Raw genomic sequence first — 26,144 nt, 5'->3', positions numbered from 1 at the left:
AGGAATAGTTTTGCAACCAATATCAGAGCCTTGGGCGTGGATTTTTAAGGAATATTTTTGCAACCAATATCAGAGCCTTGGGCGTGGATTTTTAAGGAATATTTTTGCAACCAATATCAGAGCCTTGGGCGTGGATTTTTAAGGAATAGTTTTGCAACCAATATCAGAGCCTTGGGCGTGGAGCCAATATCAATAATTAATAACAATTATATATTTAATAAATAATTTAGTGTGGGCAAGTTTTATTAGCACTTAAAACTAAGGAAAAATAAATAATAATAAATAAATTATTCTAATTTTTGTTTGCTTGTGAAGCCAGTTCACTTTAACAGCATTCGAATACTTTCTTCTTCATCTTCTAAAATTGGCGATCACCTCTCACGCGTTGTCTCCAATAAGAATTTCTTCTTTCTGCCATTAAATTCTGATAGTTGGCTCTCTCTTCAATGTTATTATTTTCTAAGTCGTTATTTGCAGCAGCATCCGCAATGGGTAGATCTAAATTTAAGTCCTCATCTGTAGTTTCACCATCTTCAGTTTCTTCGGCTTGTGGTTCAGATTGTTCTTCTTCTTCCGTTTCCTTATTACTTGTTGATTCTTCTTCATTATTTGTTTCATTCTGTTCCTCATTTTCAATGAAAACACATTCACTATTTACAGCAGCACATTCTTCAAAGGTATTGGCCCTGCCCATTTCATTGTGATCATTGGTATATTTGCCAAAGAAACTACGTCCAATAACACGGAATGCCATGGCAGTTAAAGGATTGGCTTTCGAGCGGTATTCCATTTCACAAATGAAGCGGCGACGGCAGGCCGTTGAATCCAAACCCAAGAACATAAACATGAAATTACCGATTCTGGAAAGATTGTGAAGAAATCATGAGGGTGTGGGTTAGGAGAAATTGCCTAGTAGAGTTTGGGGATTATGTTGGTCACTTACTTTTCCTCATTGAGTGATGGTGACATTTGCCTTGATTCACCTTCTGATTTTTCTTCTTCCTCCTCTTCTTCTTCTTCTTCCACGGTTTCTACTACTTCACGTTTATAACGATAGCTTTGTGGTGAGCTTTCAGCTGAGGAGGTTTCAGCAGGTCCAACAGGTGCAGTATCTGAACTACCACCACCTCCATATGATCCAGCATAAGCCGAGTAGGGTTCATAAGATGTGTCTGGACTGCTGGGACCCCAAGATGAGCTTATGATATCCGAATGATCCGAGGAGTATGGAATGTGATCATGATGATGATCATGGAATGATCTTTGAGAGAAAGAGAAAGAAAAAACCACTCCGTTAGTTACTTAATTTTGTCACTAAATCAAACTTACGGTGGTGGATGATCGAGAATGATTTCGGGTTGACATTTATGAGGCCAGAAATAACGAAGACCCAAATACACGGCACTGCCCACGAAAAAGGCCACAATCACAATTTTGACTTTAATCAAATACGCAATAGCCAATGCATGCCAGCCCCACATAGAATCTGAAATGAAAAAAAAATTAATTAAAAAATTGCATAATTTGTTTTTTTCTTCTTCTTCTTCTACGCAAAGAAAGTGGAAGTGTTAATTGTGAGAGGAGGGAACTGATCTCTAACAAATATTACGCATTCACATCTGTGGAAAATCGTGATCTTAACATTTGCAACTGTTTTCTTCACTGTCACTGTGAATAACCAATTTAAGTTTGGTTTAACTTTCACGCTTGGTTGTTTGGATAACAGCATAGATTTCTCAATTTCCCCTATTAACATTGTTTTGGGGGGAGAGGGGGTCATGTTAATTTTATTATGGTGATATAATATTGATAATCAAGCTTTGTTATGCACTATTTTTATCAGATCACTTTGATAAATTATGACATAAGGAGGTGTTAATTTTTGTGTGGGGGAAAATAACAGTTATTATATTATGTCACACTAAGTAGGGCATAATAATGAGATTTTTGAACAGAAATTAAACATAATAATCTTAGTCTTAATTCAAATCCGTGGATTTTTAAAAGAATTTTTTCGAGGCACTATCAGAGCCATAGGCGTGGATTTTTAAAAGATTTTTTTCGAGGCACTATCAAAGCCATATGCGTGGATTTTTAAAAGAATTTTTTCGAGGCACTATCAGAGCCATAGGCGTGGATTTTTAAAAGAATTTTTTCGAGGCACTATCAGAGGCATAGGCGAGAATTTTTAAAAGAATTTTTTCGAGGCACTATCAGAGCTATAGGCGTGGATTTTTAAATGAATTTTTTCGCGACACTATCAGAGCCATAGGCGTGGATTTTTAAAAGAAATTTTTCGAGGCACTATCGGAGCCATCGGGATGGATTTTTAAAAGAATTTTTTCAAGGCACTATCAAAGCCATATGCGTGGATTTTTAAAAGAATTTTTTCGAGGCACTATCAGAGCCATAGGCGTGGATTTTTAAAAGAATTTTTTCGAGGCACTATCAGAGCCATAGGCGTGGATTTTTAAAAGAATTTTTTCGAGGCACTATCAGAGGCATAGGCGAGAATTTTTAAAAGAATTTTTTCGAGGCACTATCAGAGCTATAGGCGTGGATTTTTAAATGAATTTTTTCGCGACACTATCAGAGCCATAGGCGTGGATTTTTAAAAGAAATTTTTCGAGGCACTATCGGAGCCATCGGGATGGATTTTTAAAAGAATTTTTTCAAGGCACTATCAAAGCCATATGCGTGGATTTTTAAAAGAATTTTTTCGAGGCACTATCAGAGCCATAGGCGTGGATTTTTAAAAGAATTTTTTCGAGGCACTATCAGAGCCATAGGCGTGGATTTTTAAAAGAATTTTTTCGAGGCACTATCAGAGCCATAGGCGTGGATTTTTAAAAGAATTTTTTCGAGGCACTATCAGAGCCATAGGCGTGGATTTTTAAAAGAATTTTTTCGAGGCACTATCAGAGCCATAGGCGTGGATTTTTAAAAGAATTTTTTCAAGGCACTATCAAAGCCATATGCGTGGATTTTTAAAAGAATTTTTTCGAGGCACTATCAGAGCCATAGGCGTGGATTTTTAAAAGAATTTTTTCGAGGCACTATCAGAGCCATAGGCGTGGATTTTTAAAAGAATTTTTTCGAGGCACTATCAGAGCCATAGGCGTGGATTTTTAAAAGAATTTTTTCGAGGCACTATCAGAGCCATAGGCGTGGATTTTTAAAAGAATTTTTTCGAGGCACTATCAGAGCCATAGGCGTGGATTTTTAAAAGAATTTTTTCGAGGCACTATCAGAGCCATAGGCGTGGATTTTTAAAAGAATTTTTTCGAGGCACTATCAGAGCCATAGGCGTGGATTTTTAAAAGAATTTTTTCGAGGCACTATCAGAGCCATAGGCGTGGATTTTTAAAAGAATTTTTTCGAGGCACTATCAGAGCCATAGGCGTGGATTTTTAAAAGAATTTTTTCGAGGCACTATCAGAGCCATAGGCGTGGATTTTTAAAAGAATTTTTTCGAGGCACTATCAGAGCCATAGGCGTGGATTTTTAAAAGAATTTTTTCGAGGCACTATCAGAGCCATAGGCGTGGATTTTTAAAAGAATTTTTTCGAGGCACTATCAGAGCCATAGGCGTGGATTTTTAAAAGAATTTTTTCGAGGCACTATCAGAGCCATAGGCGTGGATTTTTAAAAGAATTTTTTCGAGGCACTATCAGAGCCATAGGCGTGGATTTTTAAAAGAATTTTTTCGAGGCACTATCAGAGCCATAGGCGTGGATTTTTAAAAGAATTTTTTCGAGGCACTATCAGAGCCATAGGCGTGGATTTTTAAAAGAATTTTTTCGAGGCACTATCAGAGCCATAGGCGTGGATTTTTAAAAGAATTTTTTCGAGGCACTATCAGAGCCATAGGCGTGGATTTTTAAAAGAATTTTTTCGAGGCACTATCAGAGCCATAGGCGTGGATTTTTAAAAGAATTTTTTCGAGGCACTATCAGAGCCATAGGCGTGGATTTTTAAAAGAATTTTTTCGAGGCACTATCAGAGCCATAGGCGTGGATTTTTAAAAGAATTTTTTCGAGGCACTATCAGAGCCATAGGCGTGGATTTTTAAAAGAATTTTTTCGAGGCACTATCAGAGTCATAAGCTTGGATTTTTAAAAGAATTTTCTTTTGAGGCACTATCAGTGCCATAAGCTTGGATTTTTAAAAGAATTTTCTTTTGAGGCACTATCAGAGCCATAGGCGTGGATTTTTAAAAGAATTTTTTCGAGCCACTATCAGAGCCATAGGCGTGGATTTTTAAAAGAATTTTTTCGAGCCACTATCAGAGCCATAGGCGTGGATTTTTAAAAGAATTTTTTCGAGCCACTATCAGAGCCATAGGTGTGGATTTTTAAAAGAATTTTTTCGAGGCACTATCAGAGCCATAGGCGTGGACTTTTAAAATAGTTTTTTCGAGGCACTATCAGAGCCATAGACGTGGATTTTTAAAATAGTTTTTTCGAGGCACTATCATAGCCATAGGCGTGGATTTTTAAAAGAATTTTTTCGAGCCACTATCAGAGCCATAGGCGTGGATTTTTAAAAGAATTTTTTCGAGCCACTAACAGAGCCGTACGCGTATATTTTTGAAAGAACTTTTTCGAGCCACTAACAGAGCCGTAAGCGTATATTTTTAAAAGATTTTTTTTTTGAGGCTTTATCAATACCGTAGGCTTCGATTTTTTCAAGGTACTATCTGTGCCGTAGGATTAAAGTTTTAAGGTTTTTTCCTGGCAGAATAAGGCTACTAGCGGGGATTTTTGAAGGGTAGTTTTCGTGGCACTATCAGTGTCGTAGGCTAGGATTTTTAAAGGAATTTTTTCGAGGCACTTTTAGGACCACAAGCGTGGCATTTTTCGAGACACTATTGAGGCCACAAGCCCGTATTTTTCATGGATGTTTTTCGAGACACTATTACAGTCATAGACTTGGAGTTAGCATGACCGACTATCAGAGTCATAATGTGGAGTGTGTACAGGGACAATCAGGATCAAAATTGTGCGTTTAAAAAAATATTTTTTCCTGAGACTATCAGGGTCACAGACGTGGATTTTTGAGGGATATTTTTGGAGGCACTATCAGTTTTTAAGGATATTTTTGTAGGCACTAGCAGAGCCATAAGCGTGGATTTTGAAAGGATATTTTTTGAGGAACTATCAGTGCCGTAGGCTTGGATTTTAAAGGAATTTTTCGAGGAATTATCAGGACTACAAGCGTGGATTTTTAAAGGGTATTTTTCGAGGGACTATCCGTGCCGTAGGCTTGGATTTTTAAAGGAATTTTTTTGAGGCACTGTTAGGGCCACACGCGTGGATTTTTAAAGGTTTTTTTCGAGGCACTATTAGAGCCGTAGGTTGGAGCTAGCATGACAGACTATCAGAGTCATAAGCGTGGAGTGTTCAAACATATTTTTGCAGGGAACCTCAAGGCCACACATGCGCGTTTTAAACTTTTTAAAGGAATTTTTTCAAGTCACTATAGTTCGGTAGGCTGTGATTTTTAAAGGATTTTTTCGAGGCACTATTAGGGCCATAAGAGCTGGTTTTGTTTGAGGGCACTATCATAGCCTTATGCTTGGATTTTTTTTGCAGACACCTACAGAGCCAAAAGTGTGAATTTTTAAATGATATTTTGGAGGCACTAGCAGAGCCATTGGCGAAGGGTTTTTTTATGAATAATATTGGAGAAACAATCGAAGTTAGCATGACCGACTAGCAGAGCTATAAGCGTGTAGTGTTCGTGGATTATAAAAATATGTTTTTCCTAAGACTATCAGGGCCTCAAACGTGGATTTTTGAGGGAATTTTTTGGAGGCACTATCAGAGCCTTACGTTTAAATTGTTAAAGGATATTTTTGTAGACACTAGTAGAGCCATAAGCGTGAATTTTTAGGGGATATTTTTGTAGGTATCAGCAGTGCCATAAGGTGCCGTGACATAACCCAAAACGATACTTCCGCCTTCGTTTGCGGACATAACTCCCAAATTTTTTGGGAGCTATGTCCGACCCCCCTTAGCGGACATAAGTCCCAATGGGACTGCTATTTACATAATTTTGGGCATTATTTCGTTTTTAAATAACTTTATGAAATCAGGAGGATTTTGTGGATACTTCGGTATTGGTTGGCACTTAGGCCTTCTCAAATGTATAATTCCGCTTACATTCTAACTTCAACTCTAAAATTTAAAAAAACATATAACTATAAATTTCAATATTAGGCAAAGAAATAATTTATAAATTAAGAAAGAAATCGGTGGGAGTTATGTCCGCGATTTTTTTGGGTGTTATGTCCTCTTTGTCTCACGGACATAACTCCCAACCAACGCCCAAAATCATTTTGAGAGTTATGTCCGTGGGAGTTATGTCCGGGCACCGTGCCATAAGCATGAAGATATTTTTGTAGGCAGTAGCAGAGCGCCATAAGCGTGAAGTTTTAAATTATATTTTTGAAGGCACTATCAGAGCCATTAGGAAGGGTTTTTATGCATGTTTTTGGAGAGACTACCTGACATTTTTAGTGGTGGTACCCGCAGGACCAAATCGGTTACTCCATTCAAGAGTTTAAGCGAAAATGTTTATCTTTTGTGGGGGAGGAGTGAACTGATATTACCCATCTTCGAACTTAATCTATATTAGCATAAAATACTGCTCCAGCCAGGCAGGCAAAGGGACAGGGCTAAATCGACTTCAAATTGTCTGAAACGGATTTCGTCCAAACATACTTCGGGTCTAAAAGCATTAGTTCGATGATTGCATCAAAGTTATACTATGTCTGTGGGTATAATTCGCGATACCATATTCCGTATAATTAATATTAGTACCTATAATGGTTAGTAGGCGTATGTGTGTTGTCAGTAGTCATACGTCTGGAATAAGGGGTGCGATTGGGAGTTGCTGACAAACAATCTGGGATTCACAATTAATTGTTAGCACAACTTTCTTTGCTGAGAGACTTCTTCCTAGGCTTTAAGTGAGTTGGTGTAGGAAAGTTTTCCTTTAAAGACATCAAAGTCTTTAGGATTTGGACATTTTTAGATGGAAAATCTCAGTTTTCACTTTAAGTGGCTCCTTCTTGTAGCCACTTGAAGTGAAACTCAAAATATATATGAAAAACTCAGGATATAAGAGCATGCCGTAAACGTCTATGCTAGGAGTAATGACGAGTCCTTCGGTACACTCCATATAGAGTTTTTTTGGTTATATGAAGTCTGGGTCTTTTATGCACAAAATATAGGCTTTCAGATTATCTCCATAGACCGAAGAATTTGTCCTAGAGACATGATAACGTTTTTCTATACACTATTTTTATAATATTCCAATAACGGCAATTCAGTCCTGTGAGGCGTATCCACTTGCGACTAAAGAATGCCCAAAAATGCTGATAAATTCAAAAACTTACGCAAATGATGGAAACGATGTCTTCTTCTAGTTCTGGCTTCATCCTCTAACAAGTCTGTTGAATCACTTCTCAACAAATCTTTGGTAGGATCTTCAAGGGTATTTTCCGGATTTGCTTGCTGTTGTTGTTCTTCGCAAAAGACCAGCGTTAAATACATGGCCAAAAGTACAAACATTAACCACAATGTATTCTTATTCATTTTGCTATTGTTTTTCGTTTTATTTTGTTCAAACACTATTTGAAATCCTTTCGTATTTTGTTATAATCGTATATTCAAACTCTGCTGCTACACCTTTGAGATGACTTCTTCACTTTGCTATAAACACAATGTAACTGCTACTGATTTGTAATTTGAACGCCGGTTTTTATATGCACTATTTTTTAACACTTTTCCTCAAAAAAAAGAAAAACAAAAAATAATTTGATGGACCAAGTCTTCAAGTTCAATGTGATAATTGACTCAATAAGCAGCGTGTTCAATTCATAAACACTTCTTGGTTGCTGGCCCTTTCTTCGCTGGTTCGACGGTACATTGTGGTTGGTTATGGTCATCATAACGGGTCTTGTGTAAATTTTTGTGAATTTGCATTGATTCTATTACGACATTGACCAGCTGGCTGGCTGTCTGTCTGGGCTGGCTTACTGATTCACTGACTTACTCGCTGAACTTCATTCATTACCTTTCAATTTCATTTTATTGCAAAATAGGTGTTAACTCTGAACTAAAATATGGATCAATGTGCATATTTGAAATTTCACTTTTTATTTTATTGTGAAATCCAATGAAAATGTGTGAATTCATGATGTTGTTAATATTTATTTGTTTATTTGAAGATTTCGGAAATGCAGATCAAAAATTATTTTCATAACGGTATCGTAACTTCATCGGCACAGTTGCTATAATTCCGTAGTAATTATATTGGGAAAATCCGCTAAATGTTATCGGCTAAGTGAAGTTTACTTGTTGGGTTAAGTGTTCTTCGTAAAAAAATAAAATCCTTTTTTATCTCAAATCTACCTACCGACAGGTGCCGGCACGATTTGGGCGACGACGACTAAGTGCCACATGCCACGGAATCGCATTGAACGTACACCGTAAGCTGAATGAGGATTAATAAGACAGCATCAGCCATGCGTCAAAGTGCAAAAAACTAAAACACTTTAAAATCATCAGGGAATGTAAAACCATGACGTTCGAGGGTCCAAATGAAGTCCAATAATTTTACCAAATAGAGCGATATGAAACAAAAGGCTTTAGTGGCGTTGAATTTTCCTATAAGGATGTAACTGTATAAGCGACGATAGAATTAAAAATTTGCCTTCTACGAACACAGAAAAGTGCCGCTTTTTACTACCGCCCAAATTAGAGATGCCACCCATAATCGAACAACTGATAACACTGTGCAACAGTATGGAGGTGAAAGTCTGGGGCACGGAAAATTCATGTTGGGGAAGAAAGGCCTTGGTGAGTATATTAAGAACCCCGAATGACAGATCCGCCGTGAGTCGAACTTCCGCGTTATGGTGTGATGAAGTTTTTCCTAGAGACCCTGTAAGCCATCAGGAATTAGCGTTATATCTTTGTTCACTGTTGCTTTGGCTTATTTTTGAGATGACATGTTTTCAGTAGAATCGAATGAGTATTATTTTTGTAGAGCACTTCGACCTTCTAACTCGCTTCCTTCAATGTCTTTTTCGTCCTTTATTTAAAGAGCTGTTATAATAGTACCACAAGTTGACGTTTTTCAGCTTCGAAATGTTCTGCAAAAACGTCGCTCAGAAAATTTTAAGTACGGCTCTAATTGACAACTAATCGAGTTTGTCTCGTTTTCATGGTTTAGTTGTCAATGAGAGCCGTACCTAAAATTTTCTGAGAGACATTTTTGCAAATCATTTTGAAGCTGAAAAACGTCATGTTGTGGTACTTTTATACCGGCTCTTAAAATAAAGGACGAAAAGGACTTTGAAGTAAGCGAGTTAGAAGGTCGAAGTGCTCTACGAAAGTAATCCTCATTCGATTCGACTGAAGACATGTCATCTCAAAAATAAGCTAAAGCAACAGTGAAAAAAGATATAACGCTAATTCCTGATGGCTTACAGGGTCTCAGCAAAAACTTCATCTGCCCTTTGGGGTTGTTAATTACACACCAAGGCGTTTCTTCCCCAACAGGTATTTTCCGTGCCCCAGACTATCACCTCCATTTTGTTGCACAGTGTAATCGAACAACTGATAAAAATAATTGTTCCGCAAACATCCCGAAAGGGACAAGAGAAACTTCTCTCATATCAATGAGTGCACCCCGATTCATATTAGATCAATGATATGGGTCCTACTGTTTATCGCCGAGTCCGAACGGCGTGTCTTAAGATACCACTTTTAGAGAAGTTTTACATGGCTAAAATATTCAGGAAATTTTAATACAATTTTGATGTTGAATCGAACCCAAGACCTTTAGCGTGGAAGGCGCGAGTGCATACCATTGCACCACGGTGGCACCCATTCTAACAACTATTAAACGAACTAATTTTAAAATTAAGTGCCATTTTCATGGGTGATGAAAGAGATTGTGGAAGTATCCAGCATTCATTTTTGACATTTGTGGGGTAGACATGATATAAGGGGGGCCTAATTATTCCACTGACAGATGTAATCAACACAGTCTACATAAAAAGAAACATAATCCTTCTTATTTTGCAGGATTAACACTTGAGCGGGATCTTTGGAACCTTCGGCTACTAAAGCTTTAGTGCGAGAATTGTATAAAGGAGTGACCCTAAATATTGGGACATTTGTGAGAATTATATAAAAAAGGAGTGACCCTAAATATTGGGACATTTGTGGGACCCATATATCAGGAAATTTTAATTTAATTTCAATTATTGAAATTTTAATACGCTCCAAGATAGGCTTAAAAGGGTGTAATTTTTGCAGGGTATGTACCTCAATGAATGAACCGACATAGTTCATCTTGGAACTGGATCTAATTTTGAGGGTCATTCCTTTCGATAGTTTTTGTGCCAACCACAACCATTTTTCTTAGTCATCGTAGGAATTTTTAGATCCATTGCAATACCAACAAGTAAAAAAGTATCAGTCGGCTTTGCCGACAGAGATATACCCTCAGCCTATGTGAACAATTTTATATACGGACAGATGGAATGGATTTAGGGTCTTTTCAGAATTTTATGGCCCTTTTTGGACATTTGAACTTGCCGACAAAAATGTGGATTAGGATTAAAGTTAAAAAGTGTTGCGGAGGAAATAGACCGACATAGTCCATTTTGGAAGTGGATGTTATTTTAGGGTCATATCTTTTTGACAGATATCACCCCCACTATCGCGATCTTCGAACAGACCAGACCTTAAACTGCATTTAGACACACATGTTGATATTTTGTGGGGGAGGTACACTAAGGAGAAGATCGATATCGGCCATTTTAGAAGTTAAACTGAAACTGAAACTAAGTTTGGACAAAAAATGAAGTCCAAATTTTAGACCAAATCGGTTGATCAGTTTAAAAATGATCGTGCTCTCCATCCATTACATATGGTGCCATAGGGGTTTTTTACAACTTTCGGGCTGTTTTCTCAAGAAGTATAAACTTGCCCCTGAAAAAACTTTTACTGTCGTAATTGAGGTAGCGAATGCAAGTTGCTTCAACAGAAACCAACGTGATTCGAGAGCAGATTTTAAAGTGAACATATCCGAAATGTTGTGTGGGAGGTACCCGAGCGAGTGGACAAATATATTCCATATTCGAACCTGATCTATATCTGGTAGATATATTATGATGTGTAGACATCGGATTTTTGCATGTTTTTTATTTCTTATCCGATTGGACTCAAATTTTGGATCTAGGCGTTTTAAGGGTAAATTTTTCGATATTTGGGGTCATATCAAAAATATGCAAAAACTATGCAAAAAATATGCAAAAAATATGCAAAAAATATGCAAAAAAATATGCAAAATATGCAAAAAATATGCAAAATATGCAAAAAATATGCAGAATATGCAAAAAATATGCAACCAGTTTTTGGGCGAAAATCGTCATAAAAGTCGTAAAATTTACAATTAAAGTTGGAAAAAATCATCAAAACAACTTTAAAGTGTCCTAAATTAAGACTTTTGGCCATTTAACGTCGATTGTTTTAGCAGATTATTATGTTATTGATACCTCTTACTACAGTGTGGTGTAGGGTATATGATATTGTAATACTAATTTTCATTGTTAAACTATGCAAAAATATAAAATTTGATAAAATATCAATAATTTTATGTAAATTCAATATTTTCTTTGTCTTAATTTGTAGCTTTAGGCTGGTTTTAGCTCAAAGGGAAGAAATCGATGTCGGATTTTTTTTAAGGCGGGGGGTGCCGCCTAAACTGTTTACTTAGATTAGATTTTAGATAGATTTAAGATTAAGATTGCCAATTGAACACCATTGGAATGAGTTAACACGTGCTACTGAAAATCTCGTCTCTCTCGGCGACCCATATCTGCGGGACGGTTAAACCTATTTGCCCATATTATGCATTAACTTAAAGGCCATTCTGTTAATTTTATGTTCAAAAACAAAAGGCGTAAGTATTACAGAATTCGACATAGAAAGCCAGTGTCCCGATTAACCTGACTACGTACGCCTTAGGGCGAAAATGGAGCATATCTGGGTACAGCCGACTACTTAGTACAGCCGACTACATGGTTGTAATCTGTGGTGAGCTCCAGTCGGAGTTAATGTGACTTTTTTATGAAGATACCACAGGTGATTTATCATTTTGTTATTTCCTTTTTCTGTCTATGTTTTCGTATTTCAATAGACTTTCAATGAGGTCTACATCTTCTTTTGATGCTAAACGCATCGTAGAATTTGAAGAACCATCTGTCCCGAAAATAATCAAGCGCGGCTTCAACAAGAACTCCTAACCATGAAATTGCCATTGCTTCTGGACCCCTTTATAGTGTCCTATAGGAACGTTAGTCGTATCATTTTACCCACAGTAGAAGCTCTCGGAGAGGACCCCAACAAACATAAGATGTTTAGAAGCTTTATCCGTTTATTCCGGAGAATAAACCGTGAAAAATACTCGCAAAAACTTCAAGGAAGGGTTAAGATACCCCAAAACAAGGCTATTTGCGTGCACTGGCTTGGAAAACTATTACCAGGTATTCCCAAAACAGTGCAGAAAGAACGGGTAAAGAACAACTCCTGGGCGTTCCTGAAACTGACAGTAGCTCAGAGGAGAAACAAGACTTAGCAGAGTACGAATGCCTAGAATAATGGGGTCTTACCAGCTTGAGCAGATGTTAGGTCGAGAGTTTCTGTACCTGCGTACAGACCTGTTAGAAGTATTGTTGAGAGGGATTTTTGACTGCAAGTTTGGCAGCACATCCGGACATCAACCAAATATATTCACGCGATTTCTATAAGAATAGTTGGCGATTGACAAATCCAAGTACGACGTAGAAGAGAATGTTTTAAAACTACTTCCCAGCTGACTTCCCAAGAACAAGAGGTCGTAGAAGCACTTTGTGTTTTCATCTTTCGAGCCTGGTTTAATGCGCCCAGAAAGTTTTTTTATTTTGTTTATTTATTTTGTATTAAACGACAACAACTGAGTGTTATAAATGAGAGTGTGAGTTATTGATTTTACTAAACGTATATTGAACAAGATAATGTTTATATAGATTTAATATAGGATGTATTGGGTAAACATAATCAATAGGTTGAAAAGGATTAGAGATAATAGATTGAGTTTAATACAAAAAATAGTGAAAACGAAATTCAGAAATATTTTTTAGGTCCAAAATAAGACCTAAACCGCATTGAAGATTTATTGAAATACGAAACAAATATCAGATAAAACAAATAACAAAATGATAAATCATCTGTGGTATCTTAGTCCTGAACTTGTTGGCCTGGCATTGTTTGATCTGATAGTTCAAACCACCGTAAAGAACCAAATGCGACAAATATCTTAACAAAGCAAGCAGAAGAAAATGGAAACAAGTAAGAAAAGCGTTAAGTTCGGTCGGGCCGAACTTTTTATACCCTCCACCACCAATTTCAGCCATTTCGGTGGATTAATGTGGCCACAACCTTCAAAATACCGAAATGCGGAAGGTACCGTTCTATGGGGGCTATACGATGGCGTGTACCTATACCTAAACATTTATGGGGGAAAGTTTTATACGCCTAAAGAAAACTAAATATCAAATTTCAGCCATCTCGGTGTGATAATGAGGCTAAAACGTTCAAAATATCGAAAATCGGGAGATATTGTATTATGGGGGGCTATATCAACACGTGGACCTATATAAACATTTTATGGTAGAAATGTTTCTTAGCCTCTGGAAACACAAAATACAAAGTTACAACCCATTCTTCGGTCAAATGGGTCTAATGCATTCAAAATATATTCAAATGACGCGTACTTTATAAGGGGCCTTATGTGGGGGCTATACCAAAACGTGGACCTATATAACCCAACTTTGGTAGGAATGTTTTCTGGCCTCTGAAGACACAAAATACCAAATTACAACCAATTCTGTGGTCAAATGGGTCTAATACATTCAAAATATATTAAAATGACGCGTACTTTATATGGGGCCTTATATGGGGGCTATACCAAAACGTGGACCTATATAACCCAACTTTGGTAGGAATATTTTTTGGCCTCTGGAGACACAAAGTACCAAATTACAATCAATTCGGTGGTAAAATGGGCCAAATATCTTAAAAATTCCTTAAAACGACGACGCGTCACGCGTCATTTTGTATGGGGGCTATACGAAAGCGTGGACCTACATAGCCCGCTTTCAATACCAAAAGTCCTACGTAAAAATAACATATTTTCCCAAAATTTCATCAACCTACGTCAATCCGTTCGGACGCTAGAGTGATTTCCACAGACGGACAGACGGACAGACGGACGGACATGGCTATATCGATGTAGAATTGCACGCTGATCAAGAATATATATACTTTGTGTGGTCTACAATGATTATTTCGAGTAGTTACAAACGTAGTGACAAACTTAATATACCCCCATCCTATGGTGGAGGGTATAAAAACCAAACTAACAAAAGAACAACTGCCGAAATTCCCAGAAAAAGTCTACCAGACGTAATTACAGGGGATACTTACATGTTGTTCAAGAGATTAAGCATTAACTCCGAATTTCTTGAAAAAGACCCTGCAACTTGACCACATAACATCAATTACCAGGAAGGGTAAAGGATGGTAAACAACATGTGAACGACATAGCAGAGCAAAGAGTCGAGTTCATCACCAAGTAGTCATCTTTACCCAGATGGCTCCAAAATCACATTATGTCAGTCCCTTAAATAAATTTAAATATGAACAAAATGTAAAAGACATTTGTTTTCATTCCCAAAAATTGATAATATGGGAAGAAATAAAAAATAATAAAAAATTAAGTTACAATGTTTTATTTATAAAAGCACTTAAAACTAGAAAATAATTCTCTCAAATAAAACGCTTGCCGTTTAATATTGCCACCATTTTTAATTCAAATGCAAGCGTTTTATTTGAGAGATTTTTTTATTTTCTAGTTTTAAGTGCATTTATAAATAAAACACTGTAACTTATATTTTTAGCTTTTTTTATTTTTAACTTTTCAGCATTTAATTTGTATATAATTTGTATTGTATACAACTTTCGTTCGATCTAAACTGGATTATGCGTCAGTAGTTTGGAATCCGTATTACGCTGTACATATAAATCGCATTGAAAGACTTCAAAAAAAATTTATCAACTTTGCTTTATATTCATTGGATTTTTTACATCCATTGCCATCATATGAATCTAGGTGTAATCTGATACATCTGGATTTACTTAATGATCGTAGGTCAAAAATGGGTATTATGTTTCTTTATAAATTGATTTGTGGATATATAGATTGTCCGGAATTACTTGGATTGCTTGGTTTAAAAGTGCCATCAAGGTATTTGAGATATGCTGCATTTTTTAATGTAACAACTCATAGAAGCAACTATGCTCAATATGAACCAATTACACTGTGAACCGAAATTTTGGGGGTGGAAAATTCCTTTTGGGGATGAAAGCTCTTGGTGGGTATATACAGAACCCAGAAGGACAGATCCGTCGTGAGTCGAACTTTTGAGATATGGCGTGATGAATATTTTGCTGGAGACCCTAAAAGCCCTCAGATATTAGTGTTATATCTTAGTCCACTGTTGTTCAGACAGACATCGATGTTTTCCCTTTGAGTTAAAACCAGACTAATGCAACAAATTAAGACAAAGAAAATATTTAAATTTACATAAAATATTTGACAATTTAACAAATTTTATATTTTTTAATATCTTTGTGTTTATTTCAGCTTTAGTCCATATTTTGTTGTAATTCAATTGTTTGAATAACAACAAAATATTTTAAAGTGGATATGAAATTGATTAGTTGCGGGCGAAGGGTAGGGAATACTATAGTTTCAGTTGTCACCAAAAAACTTCATCAGTTCCCTTTTTCGCCGACTCTGTATCGATAAACAGGTCAATTTTTTAATAGGTTAATAATACATACGTATTACAATATACATATAACCATATTTTTAAATCCACACTGTGGTAAGGGGTCTCAATACCATAATCTGCTAAAAAAGCGACGTTAAACGGCCAATATTCTTAATTTAGGACACTTTGAAGTTGCTTTGATGATTTTTTCCAACTTTAATTGTCAATTTTACGACTTGTATGACGATTTTCGGCCAAAAACTGTTTGCATATTTTTTGCATATTCTGCATATTTTTGCATATTTTTTACATATTTTGCATATTTTGTGCATATGCAAAATATGCAAATATGCAAAATAATTACAAAATATGACCCTGCCATTGTATTTAGATTTCTTTGAAACGAATTTTGGTCCAATCAGAATCTTCGTATCTTTATTATTAGAAAATATGCAAATATGCAAAATCCGATGTCTAATGATGTGTAAAGTATGGACCAAATCGATCACTCCCTTCAAAAGTTATCGTGCGCACAATTTTTCCCAACATTTTTGAACTTTTGTGGGGGAGGTACCTGAATGAGTGGACCGCTATGGCTTATCTTCGAGCTTAAACTAAGTTTGGAAAAAAATTACAAAGGCCAAAATTTGTACCGAATCGGCAGATCCGTTCGAGAGTTATCTTGCGCTCCAACCACTACACACGGTGTCATGGGGTTTTTTGCAACTTTCAGGCTATTTTCTCAGGAATACAAGTTGCTACAACAAAAATCAAAGCGATTAGAGAGCAGGCCCTATTTTTTGTGTGGGAGGTACCCGAAAGTGTGGACCGATTGAATCCATATTGGAACCTCATCTAAGTCTGTTAGAAATTTCACGATGTGCAAAGTATGGACCAAATCGGTTACCCCCTTCAGGAGTTAACGTGCGCACACATTTTCCGAACATTTTCGAACTTTTGTGGGGGAGGTACCGGAAGGTGTGGACCCATATAACCCATTTTCGAACTTAAACTAAGTTTGGACAAAATATTACGAAAGCCAAATTTTGGACCGAATCGGTTGATTCATTCGAGAGGTATCGTGCGCTCCAGGCAGCCAGTCAGACGGACGGACAGTGCTCAATCGACTCCAAATTGTCTGAAACGGATTTCGTCCAAACCTACTGGGGGTCTAAAACCATTATTTCGATGAGGCAAAATTTGCCCGTATGAAAGTGTATATCGTCACCATAAATGCCGGAAGACGTAACCGACATGGAAATCGAAATTCGTTTTTTGATGGAATCTGATACATTAAGCTAAAATACATGCTCTGGCAAAATTTCAAGCTTCTACGTTTAAAAATAACGATCCTATACAAGAATTGCCAATAGACGTAACAGCATACTGTAATTTTCATAGAACACAAAAGGCCTAACCCACACTATTTCAAAACTAAACAGCAGTACAAACAATGTATTATTTGATATTTGCAGCAATTATAATGCCAGAGGGAGGGCTTATTGAGTTAATGTATAATTTCCATGGGGGCGGATTCGGTTAACCGATTATTTGACCCGAAAGTCCAGGTTCAAAATCGGGTTAGACCCGGTTCTACTCAACCGATTACTACAAAATCGGTAACGTATGAAAGATTATGGAAATACCTATCACATGGAAATACCTCGGCTTATTTCTTCATATGTGTAATTTGACTCTTAGGTGACGATATCTCAAGAATGCACAGTGGATCCAACCATTGGCCAAAAATAAAAAAATGAATGTCAAAATTTTGGTACAACATCTGGCAACACCAACAGCTATGACATGGACCTTTTTAAAAATATATCAGTTTTTGATTCATTCGAACGCGATCTTCGTAGCTTCAAAAGTCGGAACATTTGACTAATAGTTTTTGTTATGAGTACAACCTATATTTTAAGTAAAAGTAAATATATTCAAAATATCGCGAAATTAATACGTATAGCAAAATATTATAGTGGATTTTGAAGGAGGATGTGATAGCTTAATTTTCATTAAAAATAGTGTTTAGCGTGTTGTGGAATTTTAGTTAGCTGCATATTTGCTTAGTGTATTTTGTAATGCCAATTCTATCATATACTTAAATTTGAACTAAGGTTTTAGTCATGATGCCCACCAGTGCCCACCTCGGCAATAATTTTACAAAGTAGGTTATGGGTTTAGGATTATTCAGTATTAAAATCAGCTGCCATCTAGTGGCAGACTATAAATGGTGGGTAGCTGACTAAAGCTGTCCTAGAATAGGGTTTCTATGGATATATTAGCGTATAACTCTGTTATCTGACCACGTACATTAACTTAAGCTTCGTTCCCGTACTTTTTAATAGTAAAATCGTAAAAGAGAGAACTGTAAAAAATGTTTTCTCACACAAAAGTTTTTTGAAATAGTTCGGGAACGGAAAAATGGAAAATACGTCAAAACAACTGGAACAAATGTCAAAGTCGGCGTATCAGCCAATCAGACGCCGGCAACCATGTTACTATTTTTTACACGCTCAAATTTGTCGAGTAAAAAGTTTTTAAAGAGAACGCCATTCAGCGCCATTTTTGTTCAAAGAGAAGTGAACATTTTACAACTTTTTTGTGTACGGGAACGGGTTTCCCGGTAAAATGTGTAAAAGTCGTCCGTACCTTCCAGGAAGAACGTTATGAGATCTATACTAAAAATTTTACCAATTTTCAGACAAAAATTTTGATTTTTTTAATCCGCTAAATTGGTTGCATTTTAGGTTGTTTTGGAGATTGTTTTTCCCCCAAGCCTATTTTTGCATCTTGAGATAATTGGGACCTTCTGTATTAACAGGATAAAACAATTTTTACTGTATACCCCCTCCAGAGGGGAAAGGGGTGGGAATGTTACGCTCGTGGTTTCTTAAAACACTCTTCGCAGCAGCACAATGCTGTAACCGCCGCATTGGCTTGATTTTTACACTCTAATTACTTTTTGGCCACTTTCTCCATACAAGTGGATCCACTGTGGAATGGTAGCTTTTTTCTAAAATCACAAAGACCATACTTTTAGTTATTTTTTAAAGCAATAACTTTGACTTTAGACGGTTTTTACTGGTCTTACAGAAAAAATCCATAATTGAAATAATTGAAGATGATGACAGAATCCCTATGCCCTGATTTAAATAAACATCTAAAACGCACATATGGAAAACATTATGTTAACCGTCAATATGTTGCTCGTCTCGATATTGTTCATTTTTCCAAGAGAAAGAACGAACGGAGATATTCAAAATTTGAGGCATTGATACGAAAACGTGTATATGCTCAAAATTCAAGTCGTTCTAGTACAAAGATGTATTCTTTAAAGACGGATACGAGTAGGCTGTAAGTTTGCAAAATATGGTCTTGTCAACCAACCCATGGTTTAATAGAGATAAACTGATTGTAGTTATCAAATAGATCCAGAGAAAAACGCAAATCTGTATTGGTTTACTTATACAAAAAGAAAGGAGATCTACAGTTACTGCGAGCATTGGCTTTTGATCCTAGCAGTATAATCTTTTTTAAAACTGATATCAAAGACGACTACCAGATTCTACCGGAAATTTTGAGGCAGTGGATCCTCCTCAGATGTACACACACAGGCTAAAAGTTTCAAAAAATAAATTTCAACACCTGCAAGTCTTAAAACGCTTAATTCCAAGTGATTGTCATTACTTTTATGACAACATTCCTTATGACAATTAAAAGTTACCCTTAAACTGTTACAGATCACTTAATTTATATGAACTATATTTTGTCCATAAATTGACTTAAATACAACAATAAATATAATATTCCAGATTTAATATCGTCTAATACAATTGAAATTATAAGTAATTATAGTGATGGTTGGAATAGACAGTTCACCTAATTGTGGTCCATTGAACCGTCAGATTGCTAGTTTAAAGTTCGCTTAACCGCGTAGGCCAATAAAGCAGTTCTAATTTGTTTATAATTTTTCATTTAAACTAGTTTCTTCAAATGTATACTCAATAAATTGTGGGTTACGTCTTTTAGCATTTCTGAAAAATACAATACCAAAAGACGTAACCCACACAGCTTCTAACATTCTGGAAAAAAATTTATTTTTTTCCAAAATTATATTTCTTCTCTGTCTTAAAACACGATACTAAAAATTTTCGATATTTTATAACACCGTTTTCATTTTATAACGCTTTTTGCTTCTCCTGTAAAGTTTTATTTTTGTGGGTTACGTCTTCCGGCATTTATGGTGACGATATGGTAATATTCAAAAATGTTTTACAATCGTTGAAGTTGAGGTTCACCATTTAATAAGTCGCGAACTGTCAATATATTTTATACAATATGAATATATTTATATTAATTGAAGTGTTTTAGCCGGGGTCGCATAAAATGAACCATAACAAATAATTTATGTGAAAGCTGTGTTGGTGGTAATATTAAAAAATGGGTAAAAATGTGTAGAAGTTTACAAGTTTTTTTGTGTTCTTTCTTGATTTCTGACCAAACCACGGAAAATTCAGACCTGAGCTCAAAGAAAGAATTGAAGAATACCCCTTGGGCAACATGGTTCTAATGTATGAGTTTTCGATATATACACTGCATTCCCCTAAAATCGATGCTGACATTTTGAAGTTTTGAAATCTGGGTTTTTTGAATTTTTCTTATAATTGGAGGGCGCAACCAGATAATTACCCAAACTATTTATTGGATTGTAGAACTCGTGATTCCACGTCGTTTGATGTATATCACATGAGTGTGCTTCATACAGCTCCCTAGTAATAGGAGTCCAAAGTCGAAATTTTGGTGCGAAATTTTTCTTAAAAAACCTACTTTTTGGCTTCAAAATTTAGAACTGTGACTCAGGTACCCTTGAACCCCGCGTGATTTTAGATTTTTTACGCGCCGGATCTAATGAACCCTTCCGCTTTCAAATGCATCCACTAAAACGGCGGTTATAGATACCTTGAAAGTAGGAAATTCTGCAAAATTATATTTTGATGATTCCGCGCATTGAACCGCGATTTTCTTTGGTTATTTTTACATAAATGGAATCCTTTATACGCGATTATATTATTTTCCAAAATAGTGTGGCATAAATTACCGAGATTCTGGAGTAATATTCGTATTTCGTATAAAATAGATTTTGGAAGCACATCCGCGGTTCTTGACGAATTTGTTTAAAATTTGTTATAATGACGTATTTTTTATAGGCGGTCACTGACATCGGATGCGCCTTATAATCTTATGTACATCGCGCAATTTTTACCCACATAAAGGTTTTTTGAACAGTACGATGCAGCTGACGGCACACTTTGGCCGATGAATGAAAAGTGGAAAAATCGCTACATATTGATAGAGATGCACTCGCTGTATCTGAAAAGCGCATGCGCCTTAACTGATTTTAACGAATTCGCGAATTATACGTTTTTTAACTTTTATGTTTTTTCTTTGGTTGTAATTTCAATATTACTTTCTATTTCATAATACTATTGTTTATCAAAGTAAGCAAATACACTTTCGGATTTGTCATCGCATTTTCCCTGAAGAAGTTTCAGCGAAGTCCGTCAGTCCTTGCATCGAAATTTAGCGAAATAGTAGAATAACTCCCAAAAATGTTTTTTCTATTTTTCGTATTAAACAAAAAAATATATTTTTGAAATAATATTCCAACAATAAGTTTTCGTCTTTTGTTGTTGCTGTAATATGGCAGTCATAAATCCTATCGTTAAAATTTTGGTCTCATATTTTTCTACGCGTTGTCTAGAATCTGTACGTATTTTTAATTTATTTTTTCGACTTTTATTTGGACTCTAAATTAGAATAAATTAAATTTACTCTAAGATTTTTTCAGTATTTCTTGATTTTTCGCGAAAATAGAAATACATTTAGTAAATATTTAGGCATCTACGGATAGATATTAAATGCTGTTAACCCTTTATATATACATTTTCTTATTACAGCAAAAATGGAATTTTTAAATATTAGTTCTTTATAAGGGAATAAACCCCCCCCCCCCCCCATAACTTTGTAGCGCAGCATCCAATTTTGTGAACGCGAACAGATTTGAAACCACGACTTTTTTCTTAATCTATGTTCCAAAAATTGCGGATGTGCTCGCAAAAAATTTTTTAACATTTCTTCGAATGGAATTGCAAAAGAAATTTGAAATTTACCATATACCCTCGTTTGCATAAATGCTGAGGGTATAAAAAGTTGAAGTATATTGAACATTTTTAGTGAAAACGTTTTGGAATCACTGGGAATATCAAATGTCAAATTATGGACAGTTCCGTCAATGTTGCTAAAACCCTCAAAATACCGAAAATCGGGAGGTATCGTTATATGGGGGCAATAATAAAATATGAACTTATATTAGCAATTTTTGGTGGAGAAGTTTCGTGACCCCTCCGAACATTAAATGTCAAATTACAGCTAGTTGGGCTAAAGATTGTGGATAAAATCATCAAAATACCGAAAATCTAAAGGTATTTTTATATAGGGGTTATACTAAAACATGGAACTATGTTGACGATTTTTGGTAGAGAACTTTCGTTGCCACTGAGAACCTTAAATGTCAAAAATTTTAGCTAAAATCTTCAAAGTACCGAAAATCGGGAAGATCTTGGACCTATGTCCATAAATATACTTTATTTGGTCACTAGGAACCCTAAATGTCAAATTATAGCTAATTCAGTCTGAAAATGTGACTAAAAACGTCAAAATACCTGAAATCAGGCGTTACTGTTATATGGGGGCTTTGAGCTATTGCTCAAATTAGAAAAGTCCGCGAGTTTCAAACGACTGCCTCCTAAACAGGCGACCATTTGCTTCGAAGTGCTTCTTACATCAACAACTTTTGTTGGATTTGGCTCGCTTTCAAATTCCTAAACTGTCGATTCCCGTTTTGTTTCGGGCTCCTAAGCATAGATCCAAGATTCGTCGTCTGTCACGATCTTATAAACGTCATTTGAAGCAAAACGATCGTTTTTATTCACGATTTCTTTGCACCAATCCATAAGAGCCTCTTTTTGAGCGATTATCCAATTTTGCTGGATCTAACGAGAAAAATCAATTTTGCGGCCAGGTGTTCATGCAATATCAAATGTTAGTTGGTGGAGGAAATGACCAAGAATGCCTCTATCTCACGGTATATTACCTGTTCACGCACGGCTTAATTTTTTCCTGGCACATAGGCCGATTTTGGGCGACATTCGCTTTTTGGCTAGTGTCGGCCACGATTGAATTCATTAAACCAGTTGTTCATAGTGCTATAGGATGGTCCGTTATCGACATACTAAGATTTAATTTGATCGATGAAGTTTTGCCGTGATTATCCACGTCGAAAGTTGTGAAAAATTATCGGACGAAAATGTTCACAAGTAAATTGCATTTTTTGCAAAGTGATTTTTTCTAGTCACTATAAACAACACAAGGTCATATGACAAACTGTCCTGTGTACGTATAGGCTAAAAACAGTCAAATTGTGCAAAATTTTTTTCAAATAGAGGCCAGATAGTTTTCGTGCAGCCCTCGTATCGAAAGTAAAATATGTTTTGATAGTTGGTACTTTTTATAAAAAATTTTGCCTTTTAATATCTGATTTCTGTGGATAACTTAAACAATTTGGTCCTGTTTATGGTATTTATTTTTTGAGCATGAGTTGAGTATATGTGCTGCCACCAAGGCCAATAGATACGTTTTTACTTGTCTTAAATAATATTATGTGGAGTTTTTTAAAGAACATTTTTGGGGGGTCTATTATTGCCTTAAACGTGGATTTTATTAAGAATATTTTTGAAGGACTTCTATAGCAATACGCGTGGAAGTTTAAGAAAGTTTTAAGTATTTCTCTTCTATTATCTTTTATTTTTCTCTGAATATTTTTTATCCATCGCTACAATCATTAATCAACAGGAGCTGTAAGTATGAAAAATGTTTAAAATACATTGCCTGGAAAACAAGTATTGGTTATGGTTGAAAATGATGCCTATGTTAGGAGCATATTTGTTTGGGCTTTGGTTTTTCTTACCATCCCGTTTACCTTTTTCATTAGCGAGCCAGGCTATTCATTCACCTTAGCCGATGAATACTTTTATGTCAGCCATCCATCCAGCCAGCTTGTGACTGGAAGGCGGCTGATATTCAACTGGGTTTGATGTTGTGGTTCTCTTGTAAAATCGCCCCAATATGTCAGTCGAGTTTTTCATGCGCACCTGAAATAAGTTGTAGTGTTAACGAGGACGACGACGACAAATTTTCCATATTAACCGAGAGTTTGTTCGTGATTATTGAAATTGTACGGTGGCATGTACACAAGTATTTGCTGATTTTTGTTTTTGTTTTTTAGCAATTAATATCTCAATAAATTTTGTGGGATATCAAAATGTTTTACTCAAAAAATTACGACAGCAAGAAGTATAATATACAACAATACCAAAGCCGATAGAAATTTCCACATTTTTCTTGCTGTTAAACGTTGCGTGAAACGTTTTTGTACCGACCCAGCTGAATAGTGTCGAGAGTGAAGTGAGTTAAGGCAGAGGCTGGAGGGTGTAAGTAAAGAGTGAGTGCAAAAAAAGTATCGTGAATGCAGATTTGCAAATGCAGTTCGTTGTTTTTGCAAATTTTTCAGATTTTGTCTCTATATTTGTTTGTATATCTACTTTTAAAATTGTTTCTATTCCCTTTATTCGTTGATGCATATTAAAGACAAATTAAAACTGAATAAAAAATCAGTTTTTTTATTCTTCGATGTGTCATTGAAAAAATGTTTGTTAACCCATTAGGTCCCATCAAGCTGAATTTTGGCGTGGTGCTAGGGTTTGGCATTAGTATGCACGATATATTTTGAGCAAATTTGGTCCAAACTTTGGATCTCCTAATATTTTGTCCAAAATTAGTTTAACTTACCCTAAGGTATCTCCCCCACAAAAGTTCAACATTTGTGTTTAAGTGTAGTTTAAGGTCTGTTTACTGCGATATTATGTTTTCCGTGGAGAAGTCCATGCTTCCTGGCATACTGGTCCAAGAGTTATACGATGACCCACTATATGTATAGAAAAGATATAACTCCCAAAATAAGATCCACTTCTATAATGGACTATGTCGGTCCATTCCTTTAAGTACCTCCTCTGCAACGCTTTTGAACTTTAATCCTAATCCACATTTTCATCGGCAAGTTCAAATGTCAAAAAAAGGCCACAAAACACTGAAGATACCCTAAATAAATTCGATCTGACCGTTGATGAAAGTTTCAATTCACATTGACTGAGGGTATATCTCTGTCGGCAAAACCCACTGGTACTTATTTACTTGTTTAGTTGTTCATGACTTAAATTGCCCCGCTGCGGGTATTTAACACCGTTGATCATGTTCTTATCGATTTGTATCCCCATAACTTATTTGAATTGCAACCTCCTTTACCTTGGTTTCTTTCGTCAAAATCTTTTCGGAAATTCTTCTCTTTGTAACGACTTTTTTATATCTCCTTAGCCATAACAAGGGTTAATCTCACATAATCGTGAATACTACAAATTTTCCATTAACACATATTTCAAAAGAATAATCTGAAAAAAGAGAATTCCAATCATCGATGATTCAAAATATCCAATTCTTTTCGTTATTTATTATTTGAAATAAGAACGACACTTATGAACTCATCGACATTGTCATCATCAGAATTTAAATAAGTATGTTTCGCTTTGCTGGCAAAATGATTGTTCATTTTGTACAATATTTTAATAAATGTCTGTGTTTTAATGACTAAATACAAATTAAAACAAAAGCGATTCAGATAGAATGTGATTCAACGATAGTTTGAATTTAACGCAAGTGACAATCAGAAGATAAACCAAATTACATAGAAAAAGAGAGGACACGTCAGGTAGGTGGAATTGCCGGCCAAGCCCAGGCATATATTTAATATTCCAATGAGCAATGGTGTAACTCATCATTATTTCTATGATAAAAATATAATATAAAAATAATAAATATAAATAAAATAAATATATTATTAAATATTTACATGATATTATTAAATATTTTCTGACCTAATATAATGGGCGGTTAAATTTTAAGGACCGATGCACAGTGGATCCCCTTGTATGGAGAAAGTGGCTAAAAATATTTCCCGTGTAAATAGCTAATACACTGGGTACAGCTTTGTGCGAAGATTGTTATACGATACCATGAGCGTATCATTCTCCCATCGTTCCCCTCTGGAGGGGGTATATGGTATGAATTGTTT

General features: G+C 35.8%; 1 protein-coding gene and 1 long non-coding RNA gene across 2 annotated transcripts in view; one reads left to right on the top strand and one right to left on the bottom strand.

Annotated features, from left to right (window-relative positions):
- Positions 1-26,144, top strand: part of LOC141397886 (uncharacterized) — a 522,872-nt gene that overhangs the window by 252,514 nt on the left and 244,214 nt on the right. The gene's annotated exons all lie outside the window — the stretch shown is intronic.
- On the bottom strand, positions 214-7,601 carry LOC141396379 (uncharacterized). The gene is made up of 4 exons (XM_073971785.1): positions 7,418-7,601; positions 1,330-1,486; positions 944-1,261; positions 214-860 (listed from the first exon to the last, which is right to left on the bottom strand). Exons 1-4 carry the CDS (start codon positions 7,599-7,601, stop codon positions 359-361), a joined length of 1,161 nt encoding a protein of 386 aa, XP_073827886.1. The 3' UTR covers positions 214-358.

This window comes from Musca autumnalis, unplaced genomic scaffold (assembly GCF_047663935.1).
Source record: "Musca autumnalis isolate F117 unplaced genomic scaffold, ASM4766393v1 scaffold_3, whole genome shotgun sequence".
NCBI classification, from domain to species: Eukaryota; Metazoa; Arthropoda; class Insecta; order Diptera; family Muscidae; genus Musca; species Musca autumnalis.
This window is presented reverse-complemented; position numbering and strand designations above follow the sequence as displayed.

Excerpts from the sequence above, each read along its gene's own strand:
- LOC141396379 (XM_073971785.1), bottom strand. The coding sequence starts at position 7,601 with ATGAATAAGAATACATTGTGGTTAATGTTTGTACTTTTGGCCATGTAT. Across the intron at positions 1,262-1,329 it reads ATTCTCGATCATCCACCACC|ATCATTCCATGATCATCATC; the intron begins GTAAGTTTGATT and ends TTTCTCTCAAAG. Across the intron at positions 861-943 it reads CCATCACTCAATGAGGAAAA|AATCGGTAATTTCATGTTTA; the intron begins GTAAGTGACCAA and ends CAATCTTTCCAG.